The sequence below is a fragment of the Catharus ustulatus genome, chromosome 14 (assembly GCF_009819885.2).
Source record: "Catharus ustulatus isolate bCatUst1 chromosome 14, bCatUst1.pri.v2, whole genome shotgun sequence".
Taxonomy (NCBI): domain Eukaryota; kingdom Metazoa; phylum Chordata; class Aves; order Passeriformes; family Turdidae; genus Catharus; species Catharus ustulatus.
This window is the reverse complement of record NC_046234.1, coordinates 19,381,265-19,407,407: the sequence shown is the minus strand read 5'-3', so window position 1 is coordinate 19,407,407 and position 26,143 is coordinate 19,381,265. Positions and strand designations below refer to the sequence as shown.

General features: G+C 41.5%; 1 protein-coding gene across 3 annotated transcripts in view; it reads right to left on the bottom strand.

The window, feature by feature from the left end:
• DIAPH2 (diaphanous related formin 2) overlaps positions 1-26,143 on the bottom strand; it is a 163,251-nt gene that overhangs the window by 32,535 nt on the left and 104,573 nt on the right. For all 3 annotated transcript variants that reach the window (XM_033072238.2, XM_033072239.2, XM_033072240.2), the window contains one exon: positions 19,505-19,600. In XM_033072238.2, the coding sequence (XP_032928129.1) occupies positions 19,505-19,600 (96 nt within the window). The remainder of the gene's footprint in view (positions 1-19,504; positions 19,601-26,143) is intronic.

Here is a 26,143-nt window from a genome sequence, read left to right as displayed (position 1 = left end):
ACCTGCTTTTCCTGCTCCTTAGAAAAGTTTTAATTACACAGATTAAGCACTGGAATTCCAGCTGTCACCTTCCAATAGCTTTCTTCCTTTTTAAATCAGGTGCTTTTGTGCTGATCTCTGCTTTGCTCTCAGCAGAGCTTTGGACAGGTTGCTTTTATGATGCAGCAGTTGCATATGACTATTAAAAATGATGTGACAGCACAGAAGGAACATTTAACCAGTTCCAGAACATGGAGAGAGCTCCTGACATGTTCTGACATCTGGCAATCAGATTGGGCTCAGCCTAACACAGAACCACCTGAACTAAGTGGGGTTTGCAGAGAAACCAGCACTGCCAGCACCAGGGTGTGTGCTGGTGGCAGGAGGGACAAAAAGCCAGAACTCCTTCAGGGTGAGCTCCGAATCCACTGTGACAATTCAACACCACAGGGCCCAGCCAAGTGCTGGAAATTCTTCACTGGGAACACTCAGCACAGCTTGGCAGGGAAGCAGCCCCTGCTCCAGGCTCCCTTTTCAGCAGGAGGTGACCTCGAGGTCCCTGCCAGAACCTTTCCATGGTGCTGGGAACAGAAAAGCAGAGAGGAGCATGGCCACAGGAAGGGCATTCCAAAGGATGGAGAGGGTTTGACCTGTGCTGCCCGCCCTGGAAGAATCAATGACACACCAGAGTGGGAAATGCACTCAGCTGGGAGGAGGATTCCCAAATCCTTGGTGCCAGGCTCCCCCTTCCAGCCCCAGCTGTGTGCCCATGGGGTCAGGGAGCTCCTGCAATATTCCCTGTGCAATATTCCCTGTGCAATAGTCCACGTGCAATATCCATGTGCAGTATTCCATGTGCAATATTCCACGTGCAATATTCCACGTGCAATATCCATGTGTAATATTCCATGTGCAATATTCCACGTGCAATATCCATGTGTAATATTCCATGTGCAATACTCCATGTGCAATGTTACACGTGGAATATTCCACGTGCAATATTTCATGTGCAATATTCCATGTGCAATACTCCACGAGCAATATTCCACGTGCAATATTCCACGTGCAATATTCCACGTGCAATACTCCACGTGCAATACTCCACGTGCAATATTCCATGTGCAATATTCCATGTGCAATACTCCCTGTGCAATATTCCATGTGCAATATTCCATGTGCAATACTCCATGTGCAGTATTCCATGTGCAATATTCCATGTGCCATGTTTCATGTGCAATATTCCACGTGCAATATTCCATGTGCCATATTCCACATGTAATATTCCATTTGCAGTACTCCCTGTGCAATACCCCATGTGCCATGTTCCACATGCAATACTCCACGTGCAATATTCCATGTGCAATGTTCAATGTACAATGTTCCCCGTGCAGGAACACCCAGCATGGGCATCCCCTCTGGCCTCAGCCTGGTGCAGTTTCTGCCTGCCAGGCAGGAGCAGGCAGTTGGTGAAGCATGGGGACGTTGCCCAGTTTGAAAATAGAATAACAATAATTACCAATCATTACCACCACGACACAATGGCTCACGCAGAATTTGCAGACAAAATCTAAATGACTCCAATTATCTTTTAATCAAGGTCTAATAATATTTACTGCAGTGTGCTCAGCTGGAAGCACTTTCCCAGCTGCAGCTCATAACTGACCAGGATCTGTGTGCTCAGGAAATACAGTCATTTGTCACAAGTGTCCCCAAAACACTGAAAGGAAGCACAGAAACACCTCCCAACAAACACAGAGCAGAACTCACACATTTCAGAGTGACAGAAAATTGATCTGTGCCGCAGACCCAGACGAACTCAGCAGTGATGCACAGGTATGCAGAGCCAGGATAACCCAGGCATTCCCCTCAGCTGGTCCTTCCTGCTGCCACCTTTGAGTGCTCTGCAGGAATTCCCAGTGAACCACAGCTCCTCCAGTCCCACCTGAGCTCCCTGGGACCAGCACAAACATCCCAGCTGAACTTCAGCACCCCTTCACACCAGGGCTTCTCAGAGAAGTTTTCCTCTGGTGAGATGCACAAACAGCATCTCCTTTAAACATCTGCCACGTGTGATGCTTCCTATCCATCCATTTAATGCAGTGTTTTGGTACTTAAAAAGAAATTTTATAGATAAGTAGATAACAAAAAGAATTCAAAGGAAGAATGGCACATGGGTTATATCACTTTCAGATGTTTAATGGCTTATGAAACACAGAGCTTCTGCTTCTGAGATATAAAAAAGGAATTTAAAAAGTCCTAACATAAAAGAAAATCAGATCTACTCTCCTGAGAAATGAGTGTGTTTTTACAGACTCTTTTGTAAGTGTAGAATATATCCTGTGCTTACACCAACCACCATCTCCTGAAGGCAGGATGGGTCCTTCCAAACCCTGAAAATCAGAGAGCAATATTCATGTATGGCCTGCTCCTCCATGGAGCCCTGCTCTTCAATCTTTACTGCTGCATTTACTCTGCTTTGCCCGGGATAAAACATTCAGGACTATGAATACAAAGAGTTCAGCAAGTTGAGGAACCACTTTGGTCCTGCAAGTAAATAAGCATCACTCAAAAGACAAACCAGTTCTGATTACAGTTTTGTGTTTCAATGGCTCACTCTTATCTGGTTTTGTTTGGGTCCTTAAATCGATGAAAGGGTGCTGGCACTTGTGATTAAGAGGTCAAGCACTGAATACAAAAGTTTTTTAATCTACTTTTTCCCTCAACCAGCACTCAGTGTCCTGAGTTATTCGGAGCAGCAGGAGGCTGTGGGTGAACACTGCCCCATGGGCAGGAACACAGGGAAAAGTCTCATTTTCACCTCTGCCCCAAGTAAATAAACCCAGGGGAGTGCCCATAATCCAAGCACATCTCTTGCCTTGCAAATTCAGTAACTGCATTTGCTCCCTTCTTCCAAATTATCAATTCCTCTTTGGAAAGCTGAAAAAAAAAATTAAACATTGTTTTTTGGGTGGTGTTTAGTTTGGGGTTTTTTTGTGCCTGTGTTTTGAGGAAAGGGAGCCTCTTTTGTTGTTACACAAAAAAAGAAGCAAGAAAGGTACTCCCTTGGACAGAGTCCGTTAAAAATCAGATTATTTCCACAGCATTCTCCTATTATTCACCTGCCAGTAAAATATGTACACTCATTGTCTCTCTTTGAATGCCTATTTTTATCTGACTGAGGCTATATGGTCATTTTTGTACTTATTACTGAGTTACTAAGTTTTTTTTTCTTCCTTCTTCTAAAGCATGTTTTTCTGTTCTCAAAAACTGGGCCACATGCCTCTGAGGAGAAAGTAGTGCATTATTTCATTCCCACCTTTTCTTCTTTTTTGGCATCTCTGAGGCCTGCTATGCCCAGAAGTGCTTCCACTCAAGCTGGACCATCAAATCAATTATCACAGCAGTCTGCTTCCTAAATATGAATGGCAATGAATGACAACAGGCAAGGCCAACTTTCAGCTTGGATTTGTCATTGGGAATGTAAATTTTTTTGTTTTGTTCTATAGATGTTTGGTAGAGTGGCAATTTGACCAAACTCTTCCCCCTGCTGTCTGCAGCTGCATCCTGTGGCTCCCCAATGAAAAGCTTCCCCTTTGCTACCCCAAAGACAGAAAAAAGAGAGAATAAGACATAGGGAACTATTCTCACCATAAAAAGTTCTATTTTCTGCTTATCTTTCACTACAATCATTGCTGTCAATGAAAAGGAGGAAAACAGCACAATGACAAACTGCTTCCATTCCTAGATGTTCCCCATTTCAAGGTGCAATTATTTTTAGTGCTGTTGCATCATTTCACAACAGATCCCCACTTCCAGGAGTGAGCATGGCCTTGTGGCAGCACTGAGGATTAATTACTGAATAAAAGGGCTCATGTGCAATACAGGACAATGCAAGCAAACATTATAAATTAGAGAAGAACAGGAAATTTTATCCCTTACTCACAGTCAGCACTTGGAATTCATCTTTTCCCTAATGAAAAATCAGTTATTCTTTTGCTATGAAGAGAATTAAAGTATATAAATACAAATGTGATTCTAAATAAATGTATTTCCAGGGCTCTCCTTCACTGACACTTCTCATTCAAAGACCTCAAAGAATGAAATTTGTAGTAAAGCCCAGCTTAATTTTTGGAGAACTGATTACATTCTGAGAGAGGGGATTTTAGCCAGGAATTGGGACACAAACCCAAAAACTTTGGGGTGAGAACGCTGCAGGGGTTGCATTGCTGCCAGCACTCATAATCCCAGTGGTCATATAGCAAAGATTGTATTGCCTATTTTAGCAAAAAACAATTTCAGCCAAGCAGGCAGCAATTTATTTCTTCCCTCATAGACAGATGAAAAAATAATACAGAAACCCTTGGTTTCCATCCTTTCACAGAGTCTTTGAGGGTTTCCTGGCAGGAGGGAGGGGTGATGGTTCCATCTAGTGGTACCCACAGCCCAGTGGGCAGCACTGGGACAAACTGGGAGAACTTCCCAGGCCCTCAGCCCCAACCCATCGCAGCCTGCACGTGCTTTTAGGGCATCAAATATTTAAGGGCTAAGCTTTCAGTTTGTACCAGCTGCTCAGCTCAGTTATTCACTTGCTGAATGTTAGTTTTCATTGCAAACCACAATCCAGCCATTGTCATTTTCTCCTTAAACCATCAGGGCTCTTCCCAAGAGTCCCTTCCAAGTTATTCACTAAAATCACAGAGTTTCTACAATCAATTGTCAGAAAATTCTGTGTGCAAGATGACATTTGTGGGTCTTTTATTGTTTGGGGTTTTTTTAAAACAACTGCTCTCATCTCTGGCCAAGGAGCAAGTTCTTCCTGGGTCAGACTGCTTCAGCAGCTGGGAGAAAAAAGGGATTTGCTGCTGGAGGCTTTGAGGCTCTCTCAGGAAAGCTGCTTTGATCCAGTGCCCCTGCCCAGCCATCAGCACAGGAACCTGAGGACCATCACCCTCTTTCACTGACTTTTATCTCCTGACAGGGACAGTCCTCAGTAAATGATTGATTTAAACACATCTTTCTGTATGGAACTACAACAGAAACAACTCCTTGTTTTCCTCCCAGTAAAATAACATCCAGAGATGCCACAGATGAGCTAAATGAGGTCTGGTAGAGTGTGAATACCTCACCTGGGAAGACATTTCTGAAATCATCTTTCAGAATCGTAGAATATCCTGAAAATGCAAAATGTTAAAAATGCTTGCAGAGTCTCATTTATAACTGAGCATTTCAAAATAGAGATATTTCAGAATATACAGCAGCCAGAACCCCAAAACACAGCAATGTGAGTTACAGCCACCACCTCCAAAGCCTTTCCTGTGCTTGAGAGGAGGAGAGGAATCCTTGGGAGGGTTCCTTGGGTGCTGCAGTTGTGAATTCTGCTCCATGAGATGAAGAACTAGTCAAGAGTGAAGAGCTGAGCCCTGAGCACATCCCCAGGCTGAGTACCTGTCACAGAATGTTGGGAGGAGGATTATGTCTGAAAAGGTTGACAGAGCACAGATTTATCTCTCTACATCAAATGCTGTGTGTTTAGCTAAACTCAGTGAACTTTAACTAATTAGCCCATCATTACAGTAAATTCATATTGAGTAATCCTCCAAAGGCTAAAGCAGAGCCCAGAGGATTTACACTGAAGCACTGAGAGTAACAGTGAGCTATTGGGAGGGATTTCCTTTTTAAAAAATACCAAATGCAACCTTTTCATGCCAACTGTTTGAGGTGAAGCCCTTTCTAAAATAAGCATTAAACAAATAATTAAAAATGTCTAAATAGAGATGTGCTCAGCTGGTCAAAGCCAGGTGCTAAAACCACCAAAGTTCAGGGCTCAATCCCTGCATGGGACATTCACTCAACACTTGGATTTGCTGATCCCTGTAGTTCTCTTCCAACTTAGAATATTCTGTGATTTCTGGGAGTTATCTATGTACAGTAAAAAGGAGTTCAAAGTGGAAATCAAAAGGCTGTACAGTCCCATAAACATCACATTTTCCATTGCTTCTGTATTTTATATGTTTCAAATAAAGGAAAAAATACTGGGGAACAGGAATTACACTTGAAGGTAAATCCCTTATAAAGATATTCCTATCTGTAAGAAAAAATCCAGTACAAAATTCCTCTAAAATCATAATTGCAGAAAGACATTTTGGAAAACAACAAAAAAGATCATTTTGAAGTAACAAACCCACATTTATTTTCCAGTCTGCAGCAGTGTGACCGTGCTCCTGTTGGAATGGGTGCTGCAGAACAAGTGCAAGGACTGCAGAGGGGGAGGCAGAAATCTCCAGTGCTTGAGGGCTGGGGCTGTAACTCTCCTTTGTTTCCCCTGCTCTCCTTCCCTGCTCTGATTTGTGGGCCAGGCTCTCAGAAAAGAGCAGCAAATGTGACACAGGAGAGGTGCAGCTGCTTTTGGCCACTTGAAACAATGTGATGGGAGAGCCTTTGTCCAATTTGTCCAGTTCTGAACCTGCTCCTCAGTGATAAATATTTGTACAGAAAGGAGGAGGGAGGATTGCAGCCTCCTGCCCTCCCTGCACTGCAGAAAAACCCAAAACCTTGGAAAAGCTTCTCCTGAACACAGCCCAGCTGCAGGTGGGGGCTGGGGCTGGCACTGAGGCTCCCCCAGCTCAGAGCAGGGAGATTGAGAGTGCTTATCCTGAGTGATGCTGCACCCACCTGACATTTCCTGGGCTCTCAGCACCCAGTGCTGCCTGTCCAGGTAATCCTGGACTCACCTGACAGCATCTCCTGGGCTCTCAGCACCCAGTGCTCCTCCTGAGTGATGCTGCACCCACCTGACAGCATCTCCTGGCTCTCAGCACCCAGTGCTCATCCTGAGTGATGCTGCACCCACTTGACAGCATCTCCTGGCTCTCAGCACCCAGTGCTCATCCTGTCCAGGTAATGCTGCACCCACCTGACATCTCCTGGGCTCTCAGCACCCAGTGCTGCCTGTCCAGATAATCCTGGACTCACCTGACAGCATTCCTGGGTTCTCAGCACCCAGTGCTCATCCTGAGTGATGCTGCACCCACCTGACAGCATCTCCTGGGCTCTCAGCACCCAGTGCTGCCTGTCCAGGTGATGCTGCACCCACCTGACAGCATCTCCTGGCTCTCAGCACCCAGTGCTGCTGCCCCTTTCTGTCACTCCAGGTCACTTCCCTGCACCACCCACATCAATAAAACACTGCAGAGCCCATCCTTAGCAAGAGAAACCAGAGCCCTCTCTGCCTTTCAGTCCCTGATACAATCTCTGCAGAACATCAGCTGCTAATTTCATTTCTAGAGAAAAGATTTTTTTTTTATTTAACAGAATTCCTGTTCACATTTGGTCCCTATTTGCCACTGCTTTTGCAATCAAATAATTGAGTTCACTTCTAAACATTCCTGCAAGTGTTTCTTGTTTCCATATTAAATACAACCTGTTAATAGCTGGAGCTGCAATTTGTTTTCTTTCTTGTGTTCAGAGGCTTCTGTTGAGATTAAAATGCCTTTTGTTCACTTACAAGTAGGAAAAAATGTTTTAGGAAGGAATACATCTTCATATTTTATAAATGGAATAATGGAGCATTGAATAGTTTGCTGGAGCAGATCCCAGCTTCCATCTGGGTCCATGGCACTCCTCAGAACATCAGTGAAGCCAAACAAGAACCTGCTAATGTGACTAAAAGTATTGCACAGTTATTGTCTGAGGGCATTGCCATTCTACTGCATTCCTCCTTAATCCTTGGAAGTAAAAAAAATAAAATTAAAAACCATTTTAAGAGTTCCTGTTTTCATTTACATCTGTGCCATATTCGAATTCTGTAATCCAAAACCCAACAAAAGTTATTTTATGCTAGAAAACACAAACTGTTCAAACAATACTTTTCAAATGTACTCTACCCTCTATCCTTAATAGGCTCCTTTAGAAGTTAATTTTTAAAAAGTCCTCAGCAACCCAAAGTTGCAGCCATTGTGTTTAAAGATGACAACATGCAATTAAAATCCACAGATTCCCTTACATTTCTATCCATGTAATTCTCAGAGTAACACTGCCTTTTTCCTGATATTTTGCAGGAACTTCTCTCTCAGATTGATATTTCAGTGATCCTTAAAGAATCCTCTTGCATCATTTCTGAGATATTTTGATCTTGTGGCAGCTTTAGGACAATTTCTCCATTTCCCCACCATCCACGAGCCTCTTTGAAACAAAGAATGAGTATGCAAGCATGAATTTGGTCTCTTTGTTCTTCAATACACATGAACTGCAAAGAAACTGCAGGGCATGGGAGATGTGCTTTGGAAAAACCACCAGACACATCAAGATTTGAACTATTTTTGTCATGATCTAACTCCTCTTGAGTTTGCTACCAACTCTGTTCATGATACAAGGACAGTGCCAGCAGCTGAAGGCCCTAAACAAAGATTCTGGGTGGGTTTGCTGGTGTTTTGTTTGGGTTGTGGGTTGGTTTTTAAATGATTCATTTTAAAAATTAAATTCTACTTCCAGTTATAGATACTTCAAACAGCTTAAATCTTTGCTTCCCTGAAAATGTCAACAGGTTTTTCTGAGTCAGGGACTCCAGCCACGCACAGGAACTGAAAATGCTCTGGAAGATGTTCCTGCTGACATCTGGAGGGTAAAATGTTCCAAAATCAGGCCCTGGACAGCCAAAAAAGAGAGGAACTGCCTCAGCAACTGTGGTGCTCTGAGGGGTTTCAAAAAGAACAATTTGAGAAACATGAGGCTTTATGTTTTATTCCTCATCTCCTCTGCCCTATAATAATTTGTTTAATGTTAAATCTTACTTTTATTTATGACAGCTCATTGTGTTCATCCTGGAAGGAAATAACAGGGCAGGTGTTACAAGAAGGCAAAGTCTGAGAGCCCAGGAAATTCAGAGCTGGGAACAGAACCTCCCAAGGATGGCAAGCAGTGAGCTGTGCCTGGAAAACCATCAGTGATAATTCAAAACCAATCTTGATGTGAAGCTTCAGTGCCACAGAGTGGTGCAGAGCACTCCAGAGAGCTCTCTGAGCATTAAATGTCCCTGGGAAATGCCAGCAAAGCAAAATCCCAGCAAAGCAAAACCACAGAGCCCTTCTGCTCTTCTGGATGACAAACCCAGAGAGAGCAGGGTGTGCTGGAGCCCTTCAGGATGGCTTTCCTCAGGTCTGTGCAGAGTTCTCACACTCATGGCAAGAGAGAAATAATAACAATAATAATAAAAAATAATAAAATTATTATTGTCATTATTATCATTATTATTATTATTATTATTATTATTATTATTATTATTTTCTTAGGGCATTTCCATGCTGAGTGTTTGCACCATGGGCTCACTCAAGGCTTCTGTGGCTCTCTCTGCCATGCCACAATTCCATCCTACACGGAATTCCATGGAATTCCAGAGTCCTGCAGCCCCTCAGCACCTCAATTCTTTGTGTTCCACTGCCTTGCTTGGTCTGGGGATGTTCCCTCCTTTCATCTCCTCCACATCCAGAAGGGTTTCAGCACAAAAATGCAATTCCAGCAAACTGCTGAAGCTGTCTAAAGGTTCAGGCACCTCCTGAATTCCCCCCTTGGTGCTACAGAACTTTCTGGTTCTTTAACAACACATTTTAAGAGATTTTCCCAAGAAGTTTAAGGACAACTCAGGAATTGATTCATATCTGTTCCCTTAGCTGATGAGCTGCTAATCCTTTAAAAGAAAATCATGACTGCCTTCAGTGAAATCTGGTTTTGAAATGTATATTGCTCAGTAATAGTGTCTCTGTTATTTCAACAGAAAGTAAATATTCAGAAAACTCCATAAACATAATTCCATCTTCCTTCTGAGTGGTTATCCATTAGGAGAAAAAAAAAAAAAAATAAAAAGAAAATTTAGTAAATAACCCCTTAAGGTTTACACTCTGGCAAAGTTGATTTAAAAATAAAATAAGCTTTTGTCATAATGAACAGATTTTACAAGTAAAGAAATTGTGAGTCATCTTGGAATGTCTGACAGGGATGACAAAGTATTTTTGAGGAGTGAATCATCAGATCTAGGTGGTTCTTCTCATTCTGGTTTGGTTTTTTTTGGGTGGTTTGTCTTGTTTTGGTTTTTTGGTAGGGAAATAATGACTTAATTTCCAAACTGTTGATTCAAAATCTTGCTGGGTTTTAATCAGCCCCCAGTAGTGAAGGAATTTGTTCCTCTCAGACTCAAATTCTGCTCCATGAAGTCACAGGGACCTTCTGGGTTCTCCACCCCATCCTGTTTGGGACATAATTCTTCCAGAGCTTTGAGCCAGGTGAGCTGACAGTGCAACCTGATCACAGAACAGAAAACACTGAGGCCCTCCAAGCTGAATTATTGCTCCTTTTCCTGAGGGAATACTGCCAATAATGGCTTCTTTTTCCTTATAATGTCATTTTAGAAATAGGTTCCCTTTAAAATGAAAAAAAAAATCATCCTCACAATGACTGAACATTTTCTCTATTTCAATGTGGTATGTCTATTTTAATTTGTAATTTAAATTTGTAGGGAAAAATGCAGGAAGGCTGACATTCCACTCCAGTAATATATTCATGGAATTGCAGACACATAGACAGCCTTGTAAAATTTTATATACTCGCCTTATAATTATTTAAATAGAATCTTCTTCACCAACAGAAGAAATACCCAATGCAAGAAAAAATGGAAGGAAAAAAAATACAGAAATCCCAGAGAAAATGAGAAGTGCATATAATGTAGATCCAAGGAAGAACTCCAGTATCTTTGTTATTTTTAGGCCTCCATCTGGAAGGCACTGTACAGTGTGTATATAGTTTTTAAATAACAATATTATGACATTATATACTTCCCTAAGAGGGTAAAGGAGATGAGCTAATGCACACACTAATAGATGTATTAGTGATAATGTTCTCACAAAATCTTATATCAAAGCCTATTATATCACTTTTCCTGCAAAAGAGAAGTCAGGTGTGTAACATGCAGAGATGATGTGAGACACAACAAACCCCAGCAAAGGTCACCTCTGCAGAGGCTTTTGGGGATGGCTGAATAAAACCAACTCTTTTAAGGCTGGTGTCTGGTTTTTTTACAGAATTAAAGCAATTCTAGGACTTGAAACTCAAAATACAGGACTATCAGGGTTATTATTAATGTACAGCATCAATATCTCACATCATTAAAAATAACTTCACCCTTTAAAGTACAACAGCATTGAAATGAAGCAGCCCAGCAGTGCAAATGTCCTACAATTATCCAGCATGGATAGAGCTCAGGATGGCAGAGCAATTCTGGAACTGCACAAATGTACCAGCTCAGCTACATTATGGTGAGGCAATAATGTGCAATAATTAGATGAACCACCTGTGCTGCAGTTTCAGAAATGCAATGGAGACGCTGATAGGAAATTGGGTTTGGAATGAGGATTGACCAGGTCTCACCAGGGCTGGAATCCCAGCACACAGTGAGGGCACCCTGACAAAGGGCAGTCATGCCAAGCCAGCCCTGCAGCCTCCTAAACCCAATAGATTGTGAGTAAATGGCCAGAGATGCTTTGTACAAGATGCAAAAAATCGCAGCATAAAAGCAGCCAGCAGCCTGCCAGCACACAAACACCTCCCTGAAATTATCTTCTCCCAAATTCCTAGAAGCACAAAAGCAATCCAAGGTGATATTACAAAATCTATAGCACAAAATTGGTAATATTTTGCACTTGTAATGAGCTCTAAAGTCCCAAGGCAGCTCTGCTGGGCACCACAAAGCAGCTGAGGCACAGAATGCAGCTGTGTCACTGCACTGGGGGGTCCTGTCCTCCCCTGCCACTGCACACCTGGGCCACACCTGGAATCACCCTCTCACAGATCATTCAATTAAAAACAGCAGGAAAATAAAATCCCTTCAGGCAACTGAAATTCTGGCCTCTCCCAGAAAGAATCAGTGCTCTGGAACTCACCATTGTGATTCTGGGTGTGTTGAACACAGAATCTTATTTTCTCCTGCTAATGCAACATGAAAAAGAGAAGTTTCATGGTTTGCTGTGTTACATCATCACCCATAGAGCAAATATTGCCTTTGCAGGAAGGAAACTAATTAAGTTCTTACAGCTGACAGCCACAATTAAGAACTCTGGGCCAGTGTCTCTGTGCTGGGGTTGGGATTCAGTTCTGCACCGTGTGCCCAGAACAGGATGGAACAGAAATCCTCCCTATCTACAAAATAACCATTTGCACCTAATGTCACTTCAATTAATCCCCTCCCAAGTCATACACTGCAACAGTGATTTTCATCTCTTTCCTTTCCATTCATTATGTATATATATTAAAATATTAAAGCCCATGTGCTTTACCTCAGTAAACAGTACTGTGAGAGAAAATTTTTCAAATAGAAGTGTTTCACAATAATTGCATGATAACAGTGTCAGCAGTGACAAAGGAAATTCAAATGGCCAAATGCAAATTAAGTTAGCCTTGCATATCGTTCATTACTCCTCATGTAGTTGGTAAATTAATGCATGAATATCCTTTTTCTGCATGTAAAAGAAGTTCCTCTAACTTCAGCTACTGCATAAAAATGCAGCCAAAACTCAGCTATCAATCTGGAAATGGAGGCCTTCCCATCGAGCAGGACATAGCTCATTAAAATAGAACAGTGCTCAGATTCTGTGTGAATTAAAAAATAAATAAAGTCAGAACAGGGAGCGACTCCCAACTCGTAAAAATCCTCCAACGTGACCTTGGCTCCTGGAGAGCTCTGCTTGGGAGGCTGGTTACTGTGAAGAATTCCCTGCTTCTCAGAAAAGTTTGGTTTTATTTCTAAAAATCCATCTGACAGGACATTCAAAAAGCCTTTTGGATTTCTGAGGGTTTCAGGAAATTCTGAGGTAACTGTGCCAAATCAGCTCTAAGAGAAGGAAGCTCCAAAATAAACTTGTGTGTGACTCCAGAGCTGCTCTGGGTGCCTGTGACCAAACAGACACAAACAACTTGCAAGAAATACATGAAAATAAATACAAGTACGTAGGAAAATTTAGAATAAATCCAACACTTAGTTTCAAGGAGCAAGGGGCACAGCTGTGCACCTGTCTGGCACAAGCTCTGTGGTACAACCTGCAAATGCCACAGGGCTGCAGAAAAATCCTCAGTGCTTCCAGGAGCTCCCATCATCATTCATGGGCACTGGGTTTTTACTTCAACAGGCACAAAAATTTAGAATTTCCAATTTTTGGATCTTAGGGCAATTCAATGAGTAAAGTAACACCAGTGCTGATCTTTAAAAATGCTGGGAGTTGAAAAAAATTGTGAAAATTTACAGGGAAAACTGAAATGCACACTAATCAAAGCAAGGGGTACAGAACTGTCCTTAGCCTGGGTGAGTAATGAAATGCTTTAGATGAACAACAAACTCAGAGGTAATTAGTCACAATTACACACCACAATAACTTTCTGAAGGACATTTAGCAGAAGGTGCACATGGTTTTGCCATTTGATGGCACATTTTCATTTCTTCAGGAAAAATTCTTGTATTGGCAAATAAGAATACATTTTATTAAATGGCAATAACAGCTCAGGTTTAGAGAAGCAGCAGCAGCAAACACCAAGCCCAGAGCTCACAATTTCTGTGTCTGTCGAGTTCCCCAAACATTTACAAACACCAGGTCAACATGGGAACAATCTCCTGCACACCAAGATCAGAAAATCAATTCTAAAGACAACAAATCAATCTGCAGCACTTGCTGCAGAGAAGGCTAACACACCAAGAGAGGAGAAAGCAATTATGCAAATGCACAGAATTCCTGAATTTCTGTGTGCCCTGCAGTGGCCCTGAGGTGTTCCCAGAGCCTCTCCACTCCTGGAATGTGGGGTCCACCTGAAAAAACCTGCAGAGCCCACTCTGAGCAGCCTGGAGGCTGAAACCTCTTCAGTCCCCTTCTCTCCACTTCTCCTCTAAGGAGAATTCCTCTGAAAACTCAGAGAATTCAGGTTTGGGCTGCAAGAGACCTTAAAAATCATCTATTTCCAACCCAGAGACACCTTCCTCTGTCAAGTAAAATCTCCACATATTAAAGCTGTTTCTTCCATGCCAGGCCACTAGAAGAATGTATATCTAACTCTTCCTTTAATTACAAAAGCCATAAGCCAAAATGCAGACACAGTAAAAATAGATTATACCACAAATACCTATTTTTAACCAGCTTTGGGACTGTTTATGGAGCTCTCAGGACTCAGGTAATTTGCTGAGATTTGATTTGAATGGTGCCTGTATTTATATTTAGAAATAAAAGCAAACTTAAATCTACAATAATGCCACGATAGCAAAATGAGTGAATTTATTATTGGTTAGCTCTTGCTATTACAGATGTGGTAATTTTGGAGAGCTTGGATCATGTGTGAGTCTCATTAGCCCACAACACCTGACTGGAAGCAAAACCCCTCCCTGACACAATTGAATGCTTTTAAATCCTCAGCTCCTAAGAGTAAAAATGTTTGAAAAGGTGAAGTTTAAAATACAAACTGATTTTCAAACTGCAGACTAAACTTTTATGGTCCATAATGGAAATTTCCAACTTCATAACAGGTATTTAATGTTAAGGATCTGTTCCTCTGAAAGACATTTTATTGAGCACAAATTCAGTGCAGCTCCCACCTCCTTGCATTTTAACATTTGTAATATTCTCACCAATTCACAGATGCAAGCATATCAAAACCCAGCTTATTTAGACAACTGTCACACACAGAATGACTGACAATGCTTTCAGGAAAGCAAATTTGCTTTGACTGAAGGCTTTAATTTGAATGTGGTTCAGGTAAATGAGGACTGTGCACCCAGAAACCCTCCAGATTTTATTTAATATAATCATGCAAAGGCAAAATTAGTTTAGCAAGGTAGACAAGCAAGGGTGAGCCTTTAAGCAGAAGACACAACATTCCTAAACAATAACCTCTCATTGGAATTCTGATGCAATGCAGAATATCCATCTACATAAATAAACCCATATTTTAGGTTGAAATGTGAAAATTATCAAAAATCATTTAAAACTAGGAACACTCCATTACCACAACTCCTTTTTCCCTTGCAAAAGTTGCACAAGGAGTGGAAGCCCTTCAGATGGTTCCCACCAAAGACACAAATCAGGGGCTGAGACTGGAGCAGGGAGGTTTGTGGTCCCCCTTCCACTCCCAAGGTGTTCTCCAAGAATGGAAATAATGAGAGCAGCAGATTTGATTTTGATGCAGGCATTACAACTAATCCAAAATGTGTGCAGAGAGAGCACAGGAAATCCTCAATAACCAAAGCAGAACTCATCCATGTCCCAGAGTGAGAGCCCACAGAAATACTGGCCCAGAGCACCAGGGGAGTTTGTATCTATGGAGAGGCCACTGCTTATTAACACTCACAGAAATTTAATTCAAAGGCAAAAAAACTTAGAAACTTCATGGAAAGAACCTTAGCAGAGGAGCTAGCTCTGTGCAGAAATTTGCTTAAGCTAATTTAGAGAAAATAATTATTTCTGAACTGGTTTTCTTTTAATAATTTCCTAGCCCAGGGCCAGGATAAAGGGCAGGGATGATTGTGCAGCAGTGCTGGATGCAGATTTTAATGGTACCCTGAGATAAATGCCACCCAACACTGCTCTTTATTACACCAGTATTGGCAAACTTGCAAAATGCAAGTGTGTTTTTGGAAAAGGAACCAACATTGCTAGAAACTGATTTCTAATTATTATTATTTTATAGGCTCAATAAGCAAAGCAATCCACTGAAAGGACAATCTCTCTCTGCCTAAAATCCAGTGGCTAGAAACAATAAATGTGGAGTAATGAGCTCAGGAGAGAGAAACCACACAAAGGTTTTGCACGTGGAAGTCTAGAGAAGAAAGAACACCTAAGAACAGAATGAAATGTAAATCTAGAGCAGGGGGGCAGGAATTTATTATTATTATTATTATTATTACTTCCATGGGCTGATAACAAAACCATTTTTACTGGAAAACTCTGGGGTTGTAATGCATCCCAGTAAAGTGTAGATTTTCATTTCCAGGCTTAGCAAACAAACACAATGCAGTTAAACACAGCAGAAAAGGAGTTTATTTTTCTGAACCTGTCTGCACATTTCACCATTTGATTTTTCCCCAGCAGGAGCACTGCAATGTTGAGCAGCCCCTGTGTGCTGGATGAACAGAGCAGCACCCCCTTCCCTTCTCACCCAGTCTGACTCTGACTGGAAATCTTTCAGAGACATGACCATGTAAGCACAAATATTCTACAAGGCACAGCAGCACCTTCTGCAAAAAAGGCAAATTACAAAGGTGGAATGAGACTTTTGGGCTGGTTGTAAACCTGTAGTAATTGGAGCTGTTATCCAAATTAATTAATGCCTCCCAGGTCCAACCCACTCACCTAAAGCCAGCCAGGGAGTGGGTTTTTTTGTTTGGTTTTTACTGTTTATTTTTCTTTTTGGTTTTTTTTTTTGTTTGTTTTGTTTTTTTTGCAAAGCTTAGTTGATACTAAGTTTGTTCCATTTGAGTTAAATTTCCTTCCTGAAACCACTCAAGCTAAATTTCCATGATCTTCTGGCTGCAGCCACTGTGAGGGTGTGGAACCTCTCCAGTTTTAATTTGCACCATGAGAAGATGCAACCAGAATAAGCAAGTTTGGAAAAAGCCAGATCTAAACTACACACGTGAAAAGTGTACACAAGTGAATTTACTGCATTGCTGTGGTGTTGGGGGCATTTTCTTTGTGGGTATTTTGGGGTTTGGACAGGGCTTTTTTGCCTTTTTGGAGGGGCCACCTGTTACCAAGGAATTAGCAAAATTACAAAAAGCAAGCAAGCAGAAGTTGTTCTTTCTCCTTGCTAAACTACAATCACAACTGAGACAGAAAAATGAGAACTGTGTCCAAACAGGCAGAAAACAAGAGATTTTCCTCTCACATCATGATGTGTAACCAAGACAAGTCCAAACCCAAAACTTTGCTGGACAAGTCTAACTTTGGAGATAGCAGCACTTTGACTTTTTTTTCCTTTTTCCATGAGTGTCCCAAAGCCAGGCTGATTCCAGAGTTCAGCTCCAGTAATGCACAGGAACCCCTGCACTGTGCACTGCCCACAGCCACAATTATTCCATTTGCTATACAAATCACAAGCCCAGAAAATCCCCCAATCTCTTCTTTCCAGCCCTTTTATTTTTCTTTTTTCCCCTCCACTGAACCAAAGATGCACGGAGTTGTTTATTCCAATCTCACTCTCTCTCAGGACAGAGTGGCACCAAAGAGGGAACTGTCATTGCTCCTTTTTTGAGGGAGGGATGTGGGAGTTGGTCAATGTGGTGCCAGGTTTTTCATGCTATATTTCACTGCTCACAAATGTCACAGCCACATTTTTGGTACCTTTTGGTGTGCACACAAGTTACTCATGAGTTGTCATTTATGTTTCTAAACCACGTGAGAAAATTTAGATGAAAGTTTAAATGAAATGTGTGGCTGAAACTAATATTTATTGCCTCCTATTCTCAATTTTCAGCTACCCCTGAAAACTTTATTCTCTTTTCTTCTCTTATAGAACACCCACAGCTGCCCAGAGTTTGGAATTGGAAGACTCAGTTCTTTTCTCACTGTGAGATCTCCAAAGTCAATCAGCTCCTTCAATTTAAAATCCAGACCCCAGCAGAACATCACTCAATGAATTTCCAAACACAGAAGTCACAGTAACTGCATCAACCAGATCAGCCAAAGGCATTTTTAATGAGCTCTGTCCCCAGCTCTGCTGAGGGGTCCCTGGTTTGTTCAATCATCTTCTGGCTTTCCTCAGCTGCAGCAGATTTTGGGCAATCTCCTCTGGTCCCTGGGAAGCTTTGCTTTGTCACCACTTGGTGACAAATGTCTCCTCGAGTCACAAAACAGATAAACCATCTCTCAAAGTGATACTTCTCAAGATAGGGAAAAAACCCAATTTTGATCGAGGAGTTCTTTCACGTCTGATCTGAGAGCAGAAACAAGCCCTGAATTAAGAATGATACTGGAACTGCAGCAGAACTGACTTCACAGTGTGAACAAACCAAATCACTTCACTTTTTTTTATTTTTTGTTTAATAAGATTATGCATATAGCAAATTAATTATGCACTACATTTCCTGTTAAAGAGGGCAACAGAATTTGCCTCTACTCTTCTGTTCCTCTAAAAAAATCATTAGCCAACATGAACCTGACCCCAGCTGACTGAGGACAGGTGGACAAACATGGCTTATTTATGGGTCTCTTTTGCCAAACATATCCAAACCAACCTCTGGATTTTATGGCAAATAACTTTCGACTGTAGATTTTTAAGACTGCATTTTTTTACTGTAAGAAATGTTTCAAATGAAAAATTGCAAAACAGAGTTACCATGGGCTTTGATGAAAAGTAAAAGCAGAGTAAATGCATTTCACAAACTGTGTGCCACTGGAACATCATAAGCAGAGAAGTGAAGGAAGGAAATGTTGCCATGATGAACTTGTCAAATTTTCTCAAAATCAGCTTTGCAGAAAGAAGCAATTGCTCAGTAAACTGGACAAAGTTCAGTCCAATACTACTGTCTTCCTCAGGAAAATGAAGCTTAGCGTATTTTTACTTTTAAGACTCCAAATTCTGCAAGTTCCCACCAAAGCAGAGCACACCCAGGAGCAGTGCTTGGGAACGGTGACCAGCTGAACATTCAAAGTCTGACTTGTTAAGAAGCCAATATTCCTCATGGCACCACCTACAACAAACTAATTACACTTACAGCTGTAAGAACTGAGCACCCTTGGTGCAGGGATGTTTAAATGCCATTTCAAACACAACAGGAGCCCTTAGAGCACACAGCAAGCTGGAGCTAAAACTCCACATCACGCTGGGCTTGCACAGGAGCTCAACACCCAAGAGCAGCCCAGTGAAAATGTTGGCAAATCTTTACCGGCCAGCTCAGAGTGCTCAGTTTACCTTTGCCAGGCAGCTCAGGGTGCTCAGTTTATCTTTGCCAGGCTGCTCAGGGTGCTGAGTTTATCTTTCCCAGCCAGCTCAGGGTGCTCAGCTCACCTTTCCCAGCCAGCTCAGGGTGCTCAGCTCACCTTTGCCAGCCAGCTCAGGGTGCTCAGTTCACCTTTCCCAGCCAGCTCAGGCTGCTCAGTTCACCTTTCCCAGCCAGCTCAGAGTGCTCAGTTTATCTTTCCCAGCCAGCTCAGGGTGCTCAGCTCACCTTTCCCAGCCAGCTCAGGGTGCTCAGTTCACCTTTCCCAACCAGCTCAGGGTGTTCAGTTTACCTTTCCCAGCCAGCTCAGGGTGTTCAGTTTACCTTTCCCAGCCAGCTCAGGGTGCTCAGTTTATCTTTGCCAGCCAGCTCAGGGTGCTCAGCTCACCTTTCCCAGCCAGCTCAGGGTGCTCAGCTCACCTTTGCCAGCCAGCTCAGGCTGCTCAGTTTACCTTTGCCAGCCAGCTCAGGGTGCTCAGCTCACTTTTCCTAGCCAGCTCAGGGTGCTGAGTTTATCTTTCCCAGCCAGCTCAGCCCATGCCCCGGGTTTGGGGTGAGCTCTCTTACCTTGCGGTCGCGGCGTTCGTTTCCTGCGGTCCCTGAAGGCGGCTCCCGACTGCAGGGCCTCCAGCAGGCTGTCCATCACTCCTGTCTCATCACCCTCTGAGAGCAGCAGGAAAAGAAAATTCCGTCAGCACAACCCAAAGCAGGCTTTAGGAGGAAACACAAGCCCAGGTGTTGTCACTTTTCCATGGTGCACTTTGGGTGAATCCCCTGGGCAGAATTGATGCCAACCCTGCTGTTCCTTCAGCCTGGAGATTTTACCTGGGCATTCCTGATGCCACCTTCAGCATGCTGAGATAGCTGAAGGCTTTTCTGAAGTGGAAACAGGTCAATTTAATCAATGCTCTGATGACACTGAACAGCACAAAGTTCAGTATTGCAGTGCAGAGAAAATACTTTATACTCTGCCTCGCGACTTCATGATTCACTAAATCTTTGGGAAAAAAATTATCTATACAATCAACAGCATGGATGGACTTCAGGTGACACAAGGAAAGAATGAAGAGGGGGGTAATCATGCAGTGGAAGTCAATGGTATAACATTCCTGAACAGCTGAATTTTATTTCTGCAAAATTTTTTATTTTGCTTTTTTCATATCCCAGCTAACACAAAGCCTTTAAATTGCTGGACTTCGTGGTGCATTATGGAAATTTGGGTAGAAAAATTCTTCCTTTTATATATTTGAGTCTTTACATTCCTTTGCATTTCAGTTGACAGCAGCATGAGAGATAGAGGTCAAAGAACCAAAAGGTTACAAAACTATTGATTAATGCCTCTTTCTGTTCCCATATCTGTGTTACAACCCAAAAGTTAAATACAGGTTAGACTCAGCAGGTAGGTGGACACTGTATCTCTCAGACTCCAAACTAATATAAATTTCCCCATCTGGGAATGGGAAGATCATTACTTTATGCAAAAAAAAAAAAAAAATTACACTATGGTCAAAAACTTTTGACTCACACAAAGTGTAGGAGGTTAAATGCACATTCAAGCTCTCAAATGTTCAGGTTTAAAAGCAGCCAATTAATGAATAAGCTGTTCTGTGCTGGTTCTCTGGTACATTCAGATTTATTAGACTCAATCTAGAGCACACCTAAACCGGTACCTGCTTCAAATTTCTACAAACTGATCATTAGAATAACTACTCAATACCTTTAAATTATACATCAACCTGACTCAAAGCACTGAGCACACATCACATCCCTAAAGTTCTCTCCAGGGTGGGGAAAGGGAGCAGAGCAGAGCAGGAGCCACACAAGACTCTGAAATTCCAGTTTTAATTACATTCCATCTAAAAGCCTGAAACAACTGAGCTCCTGCAAAACAAATCAGCAAATTAGCTTCTCTCAATTCCCACTCACATGCAAGGCCAGAATTTTCTCTAAACTGTACAACATAATTGTTTTTCTTTGTGTTTTTATCCTACCCATGCTCATTCATTGATTTGTTGTGGCTCTGTATTAAATTTACCTTCAAAATCAAAGGTCTGTGAATGCACATTGTCCAAATTAATACACATCAAGCTGGTCTGAAACATTCAATGGCAGTGACTGCAGACCCAGAACTAGTTAATCTCTTAGAATATTTAATGTGTAGAGAAATTACAATATTCTTCAATCTTCATTAAAAGTAAGAGTTGGCAGAGTTTATTAAAAAAGACAAAAATCCTTCAATACTTATGTAATGTTTATGCAGCCTTCCACTTTTTTGCTGAGTGAGCTGCTCTACCTGCTAATTACTGCTTCTGCCAAAAGCCAGCCTGGCTTTGGGATGCCAGAATATACAACATAAAACACACAATTAGGGAAGCTGTAGGACAGTGATGAGATCTTTAACTCCTCAAAGTGAAATTCATGCAAGGTCTGATCTCAGCAGCATCTTAAAGCCTTCAGGTGGTTAAGTGGGAACTGGACAAAGAATTGCATTTTCAGGGAGCCTTGATTAAAACTGATAAATAAAATTCAACAGAAATTTCAGTCTTTCCCAATAGTTGTGGCTGCAGCTCTTCACACATTGCCAGCTCTATTTGTCTTTTTTAGACCACCCACAGCAATTTATAGACACAAAAAAGAAACAAAGACAGAAATTGCCAGAAGTTTGAAAGCTAAGAACTTATTTCCAACATTTCTGTCAGTAGAAATAAAATACATAATCATGATTTCTCTTTAAGACGTCTCTCACTGTACACAAGGACAGGAGTTTCATCTGGAACAAGTAATTTCCTTAAACAAAATAAATAAATAAAAAAAAATGGCAATTTACTTGGATTGGCCTTAGCAAAGAGCCAGATTCACTGCAGGTATTAAAGAATATGCAAGGCAGAAGGATTCTCAGTCATTAATTGATATGTTTACCACGAGCCCATTTGTTAGAATTTGGATTTGACACTAATTCTATTGCAGCTTTGGTTTTGAGATCCAGGCTGGGTGAGTTTTTAGGAGGTCACAGAAATACTTGAGCTCCTGTAGGTCCCAGTGCTACTCAATTTGGGCCACTTTTAATGATAATAATAAAGACAAAAATAACTTTCTTCTTCCATAGAACAATATTATTGCTCCTTGCACTGCTGAAGGGACCCAACAGGCAGAAGATTTGGAAAAATAAAATCAACTGAAATAACTGAGTGTGTGTAACTTCACAGGGAGTGCCCAAGAGGTGACCAAAGGGACAGCAATGAGCCAGCAGGATAAAAATCCAGGATCCTGTGTTTCCTGGAGCTGGAGCTTGATCACAGAGGAGGAATCACACCTGGAAAAGCCTTTCAGGTACCCAGGGGCTGCACTCCAACAATAAACTGGCAGCACAATTTTCACAAAGCAGCCACTGCAGATGGAAGAGCAGCTCCTCCTGTGCTCTGGAGTCTGGGCAGTCCCAGCAGAGCAAACTCATCCTGACAGGAAAACCAGAAAATCCTCCCCAGGACAGCAGCACAGCATTGGGGGGCACTGCCAGCACCCCTGGCACCAAAGCTGCCCGTGCTGGGGGCTCCCCCTGAGCTGCCCAGGACATTGGTCAGGCAGCAATGCTGACAAAATAATCCTGGCTCAAACCTGAGTCTTATTTCAGAAGGTGCTGCAATAATTTGGGACTACAGAAATCACCCCAGAGCTCAGCCAAGCATGGTCCAGCTCCAGATGTGCTGTGCCCAGAGCCAGGGCTCAGAGCTCCTGTTCCTGGAGTTTTGCTGCCCTCCCTTTTTGCTGTCTGCACTGATTACTACATGAGTACCCACGTTTTGCTGGCACATTTTTATTTCCCACTATTCTCCACGTGCACTTGCAAAACATCTCGTACTCACTACCACAAATACACTCACTGCAGGCTGACCTGAGTTAATAACAAGTGTAGATACTGCACAGTAATTTGGGTAAAGGTTCACAGGAATTTAACAGGAAATTTTTGATAAATTTGGCCCCTCACTGAAAAAGCCCAGCCAAATCCCACATTAGGTAACACATGCTGCCTCCTGCTGCTCCAAAGGGTTTTTAAATTATGCTTCTATTCACATCTTGCACTACCCTGTTTTGCTTTGAACTTTTAAGCACTTTTCAAAGTCTAATGTGTGTCCTGCAGAAACTTTTAAACAAGACTTTTTATTCATAACCAGTAGCAGAATTTTTAATTGCAATATATTCCCTTATAAAGGTCAGCCCTCGATGTCTTTGGGAAAGCGTGTTTTTGTGTTCTCCCCATATATTTGCATTTTATTCGTTTGCTAAATTCATTTTGCATGCATAATAAATATCTGCAGGAAGCAGTCCTGCTCTGCAGCACAGTGCTGTCTCGTGACTCTTATTTATTTTTTAATTAAAGGAGAACAAGTTATACCAGTGTGACTGGGAAGTGAAGCCCTTCTCATGGCAGTCTGCAAAACAAGGCAAACCCTCACTTCCACACCAATTAAGAATATTGTTGATGATAAACCTGACCTCAGGCTTAAATAAATTAATAAAAGGGGGGAAAATGTGCTTTGTTGTATAGGCAGGCTATGAAAACAATGTTAGAAATGCACATTTCTTTGTTTATTGGGATAAAATATCCCAATGGTCAAAGCTGGGGCTTCACTGAGGTGCCCCTGGAGCCTCTTCCTGCAGGAGCACACCTGAAATAGCTGGAATGTGAATTCCCTGGAACAAATGGGAAGAGATTGCCTCTGTGTGGGAAGGAAAAGATTGTACAGCTCACCAAAAAAAAAAAAAAAAAAAAAACCAAAAATTCCATGTGATCCCTCACTAATTACACCTGTAAATAAAGTTCTGCTGCAGTTTCAAGAATACATTTAAGCCACTTTTAATTTCTGTGATGAGGCAGAGCAAAATCATCAATGCTTTTATCATGGTTAATAATTTCCTTTTCAAAGTTCCTTATAATTCAATAACTGCTCCAACATTTTTGGGGAAAAAAAGGAGTTTTGGGAACACACTTTGAGGGAAGGAGAATTCTTACACATTCTTGATGACTTTTTACTTTCCTTTTTTTTCTTTTAAATATTGGTGATGGTTTTGACTGGTATAGAGTTAATTTTCCTCACAGCAGCTGGTGTAGGGCTGTGTTTTGGAACTGGGAACAATAATTGATAATTTAGAGTTTTTTTAATTATCACAGAGCCAAGGGATTTGTTCTCCTCACCTCATCCCACCCTGACTCCTGAACCAGCCTTATACTGAAGACAACCAAGAATTATTTCTGAAATTCTTTTTAACATTTTTAAGTTCTGCAAAATCTCAACTGTTATATACAGCAGTTACATTGAGATAAACAAAATTATGGCAACTTTCAACATTAATAACAGCACCAACTTTTTGAAACACAAATAATTTCTCTAAGGAAAAGCTGGATTTGCATAGAGAACTCCCCAATGTTACTACTTGTTTCTGTTCAGTAAATAGTCCCCAGGAAACCTCCTTTTAAGAGAAAAGAATCCAATTTTTCTTTCTTCCCTGCAATTATCCCAATCACAGATTTGTCAGTCTAATCACTTTTTCCCCTGAAAAACTCAACTGAAGGTACCATATGGGCCATCTTCATTATCAGAACCAAATTCTTCCAGAGCAAAACAGTTAAAGGTGAGATTAAATTTCACACTGAAATTTCTTTCTAACTTCCTGTCCACACTCACATGTATTTGCATTTCTCCTGAGCTGTTTCTGACCCATTTAGCAGCAGTTCAGTAATTCTGACCCTCACCCCACTCTCAAGACTGCTTTAAAGTCCTGCACAAACAGATTTTACAAAGTTTTTTAGCAATTCCTGCAGAATTGCTTTGAAGAGGAAAACTCAAACCTCATCCTGGCTCTGTGGATGCTCACCTTTAGGCATAATGCAAAGCCCAATCCATTTTTTTGTTCTGTGAATAGCAGGTTTCAGGAGGTGTGCAGCATATTCAAACAGAGCATCCACATCAATATGAAAAATAATGACTTCCCAAAGGAATTTGAACATTTGCCTCATTGACATCCAGCCCCACAAACTAATAATCTTTAAAATGTAAATAAGAGCCAGGTTCCAGCACTCCAGGTACCCCCATGCAATCACCAGCCAGCACTGACACTGCAAAAGACATCTCCAAAATAACACCTAACTCAGTGTAACACCTAATAAGCTCAGTATGGATTTCTGTTTATGCTAAAGGACGTGGAAGGAAGACAAAGCAACCAGAAAAGCACAAAGAATTATTGGGAAACTGCAGCAAAAGCAGCTTCTGGAATTGTATCTGCACCAGTGACAGAGCTCCAGGAAACAGCAGAACCTTTGCTCACACCAGTGGGAATAAAAAAAATATGAAATCTTCTGTGGGGTGCTTGGAAAGGGAAAGCAGGAATATCCATCAACCCCAAAATTCACTTACATCATCCTCATCTGCATGAGGGGAGAATGTTCATGTGGCTTCAAAACAATTAATTCAATCCTAATTGGGACTGAGAAAGCTCATTCCATCTTTTATCTGAATACTGCCAGTTAAAAGGTGATTTTAATTGCCATAGTAATCAGATATAATGAAGAGCAAAACTGTTTCTGATTAAATAACATTTGCATCAGAATTGCTGCTTCACACTTTGCAGCTCCCAGGAAGCTGAACCCTCCAATTCTTTTTTCCTCCCTCTGCTTCAGACATGCACACAGAAGCAAAGCTGCAAGAATTTTGCAGATGCTGAATCAGATGCAAGTCATGAAAGGCTTCTCCTCCAAATCCATCTCCCAAAAGGAGAAAGAATTGTTTATGATTTGTACTGTGAAACTCCAGGTAAGGCACAAACCTTTCTGTGCCTCCAGACTTCACCAGCAATCCTGGACTTTGCACCTAATGCTAACAATCTTGCTAACTTTTTGAAATGTTCATTTTTATAGAATTTTTTTTTTATATTTTTTGCATTTATCTTTAAATATTTTGGAATGTTCAGCAGGTTTTTTATCAGTTTATATGTAGTAGCTCAGTTACACAAAGGACAAAACCACCAAACTGAAAATACTGGCAGAGTCTGAGTTACTTCATTCCCAGGAAATGTTCAGAACAATTCTTGATTCTGGCCACACTGAGGTTTTCTACAGCTACACCAAGAAACAAATATTAATTTAAAGTTAATTAATAATAACTAACCTAATCTGGATTCTCCAGTGACCACATAAAAGTTGTCACTGAG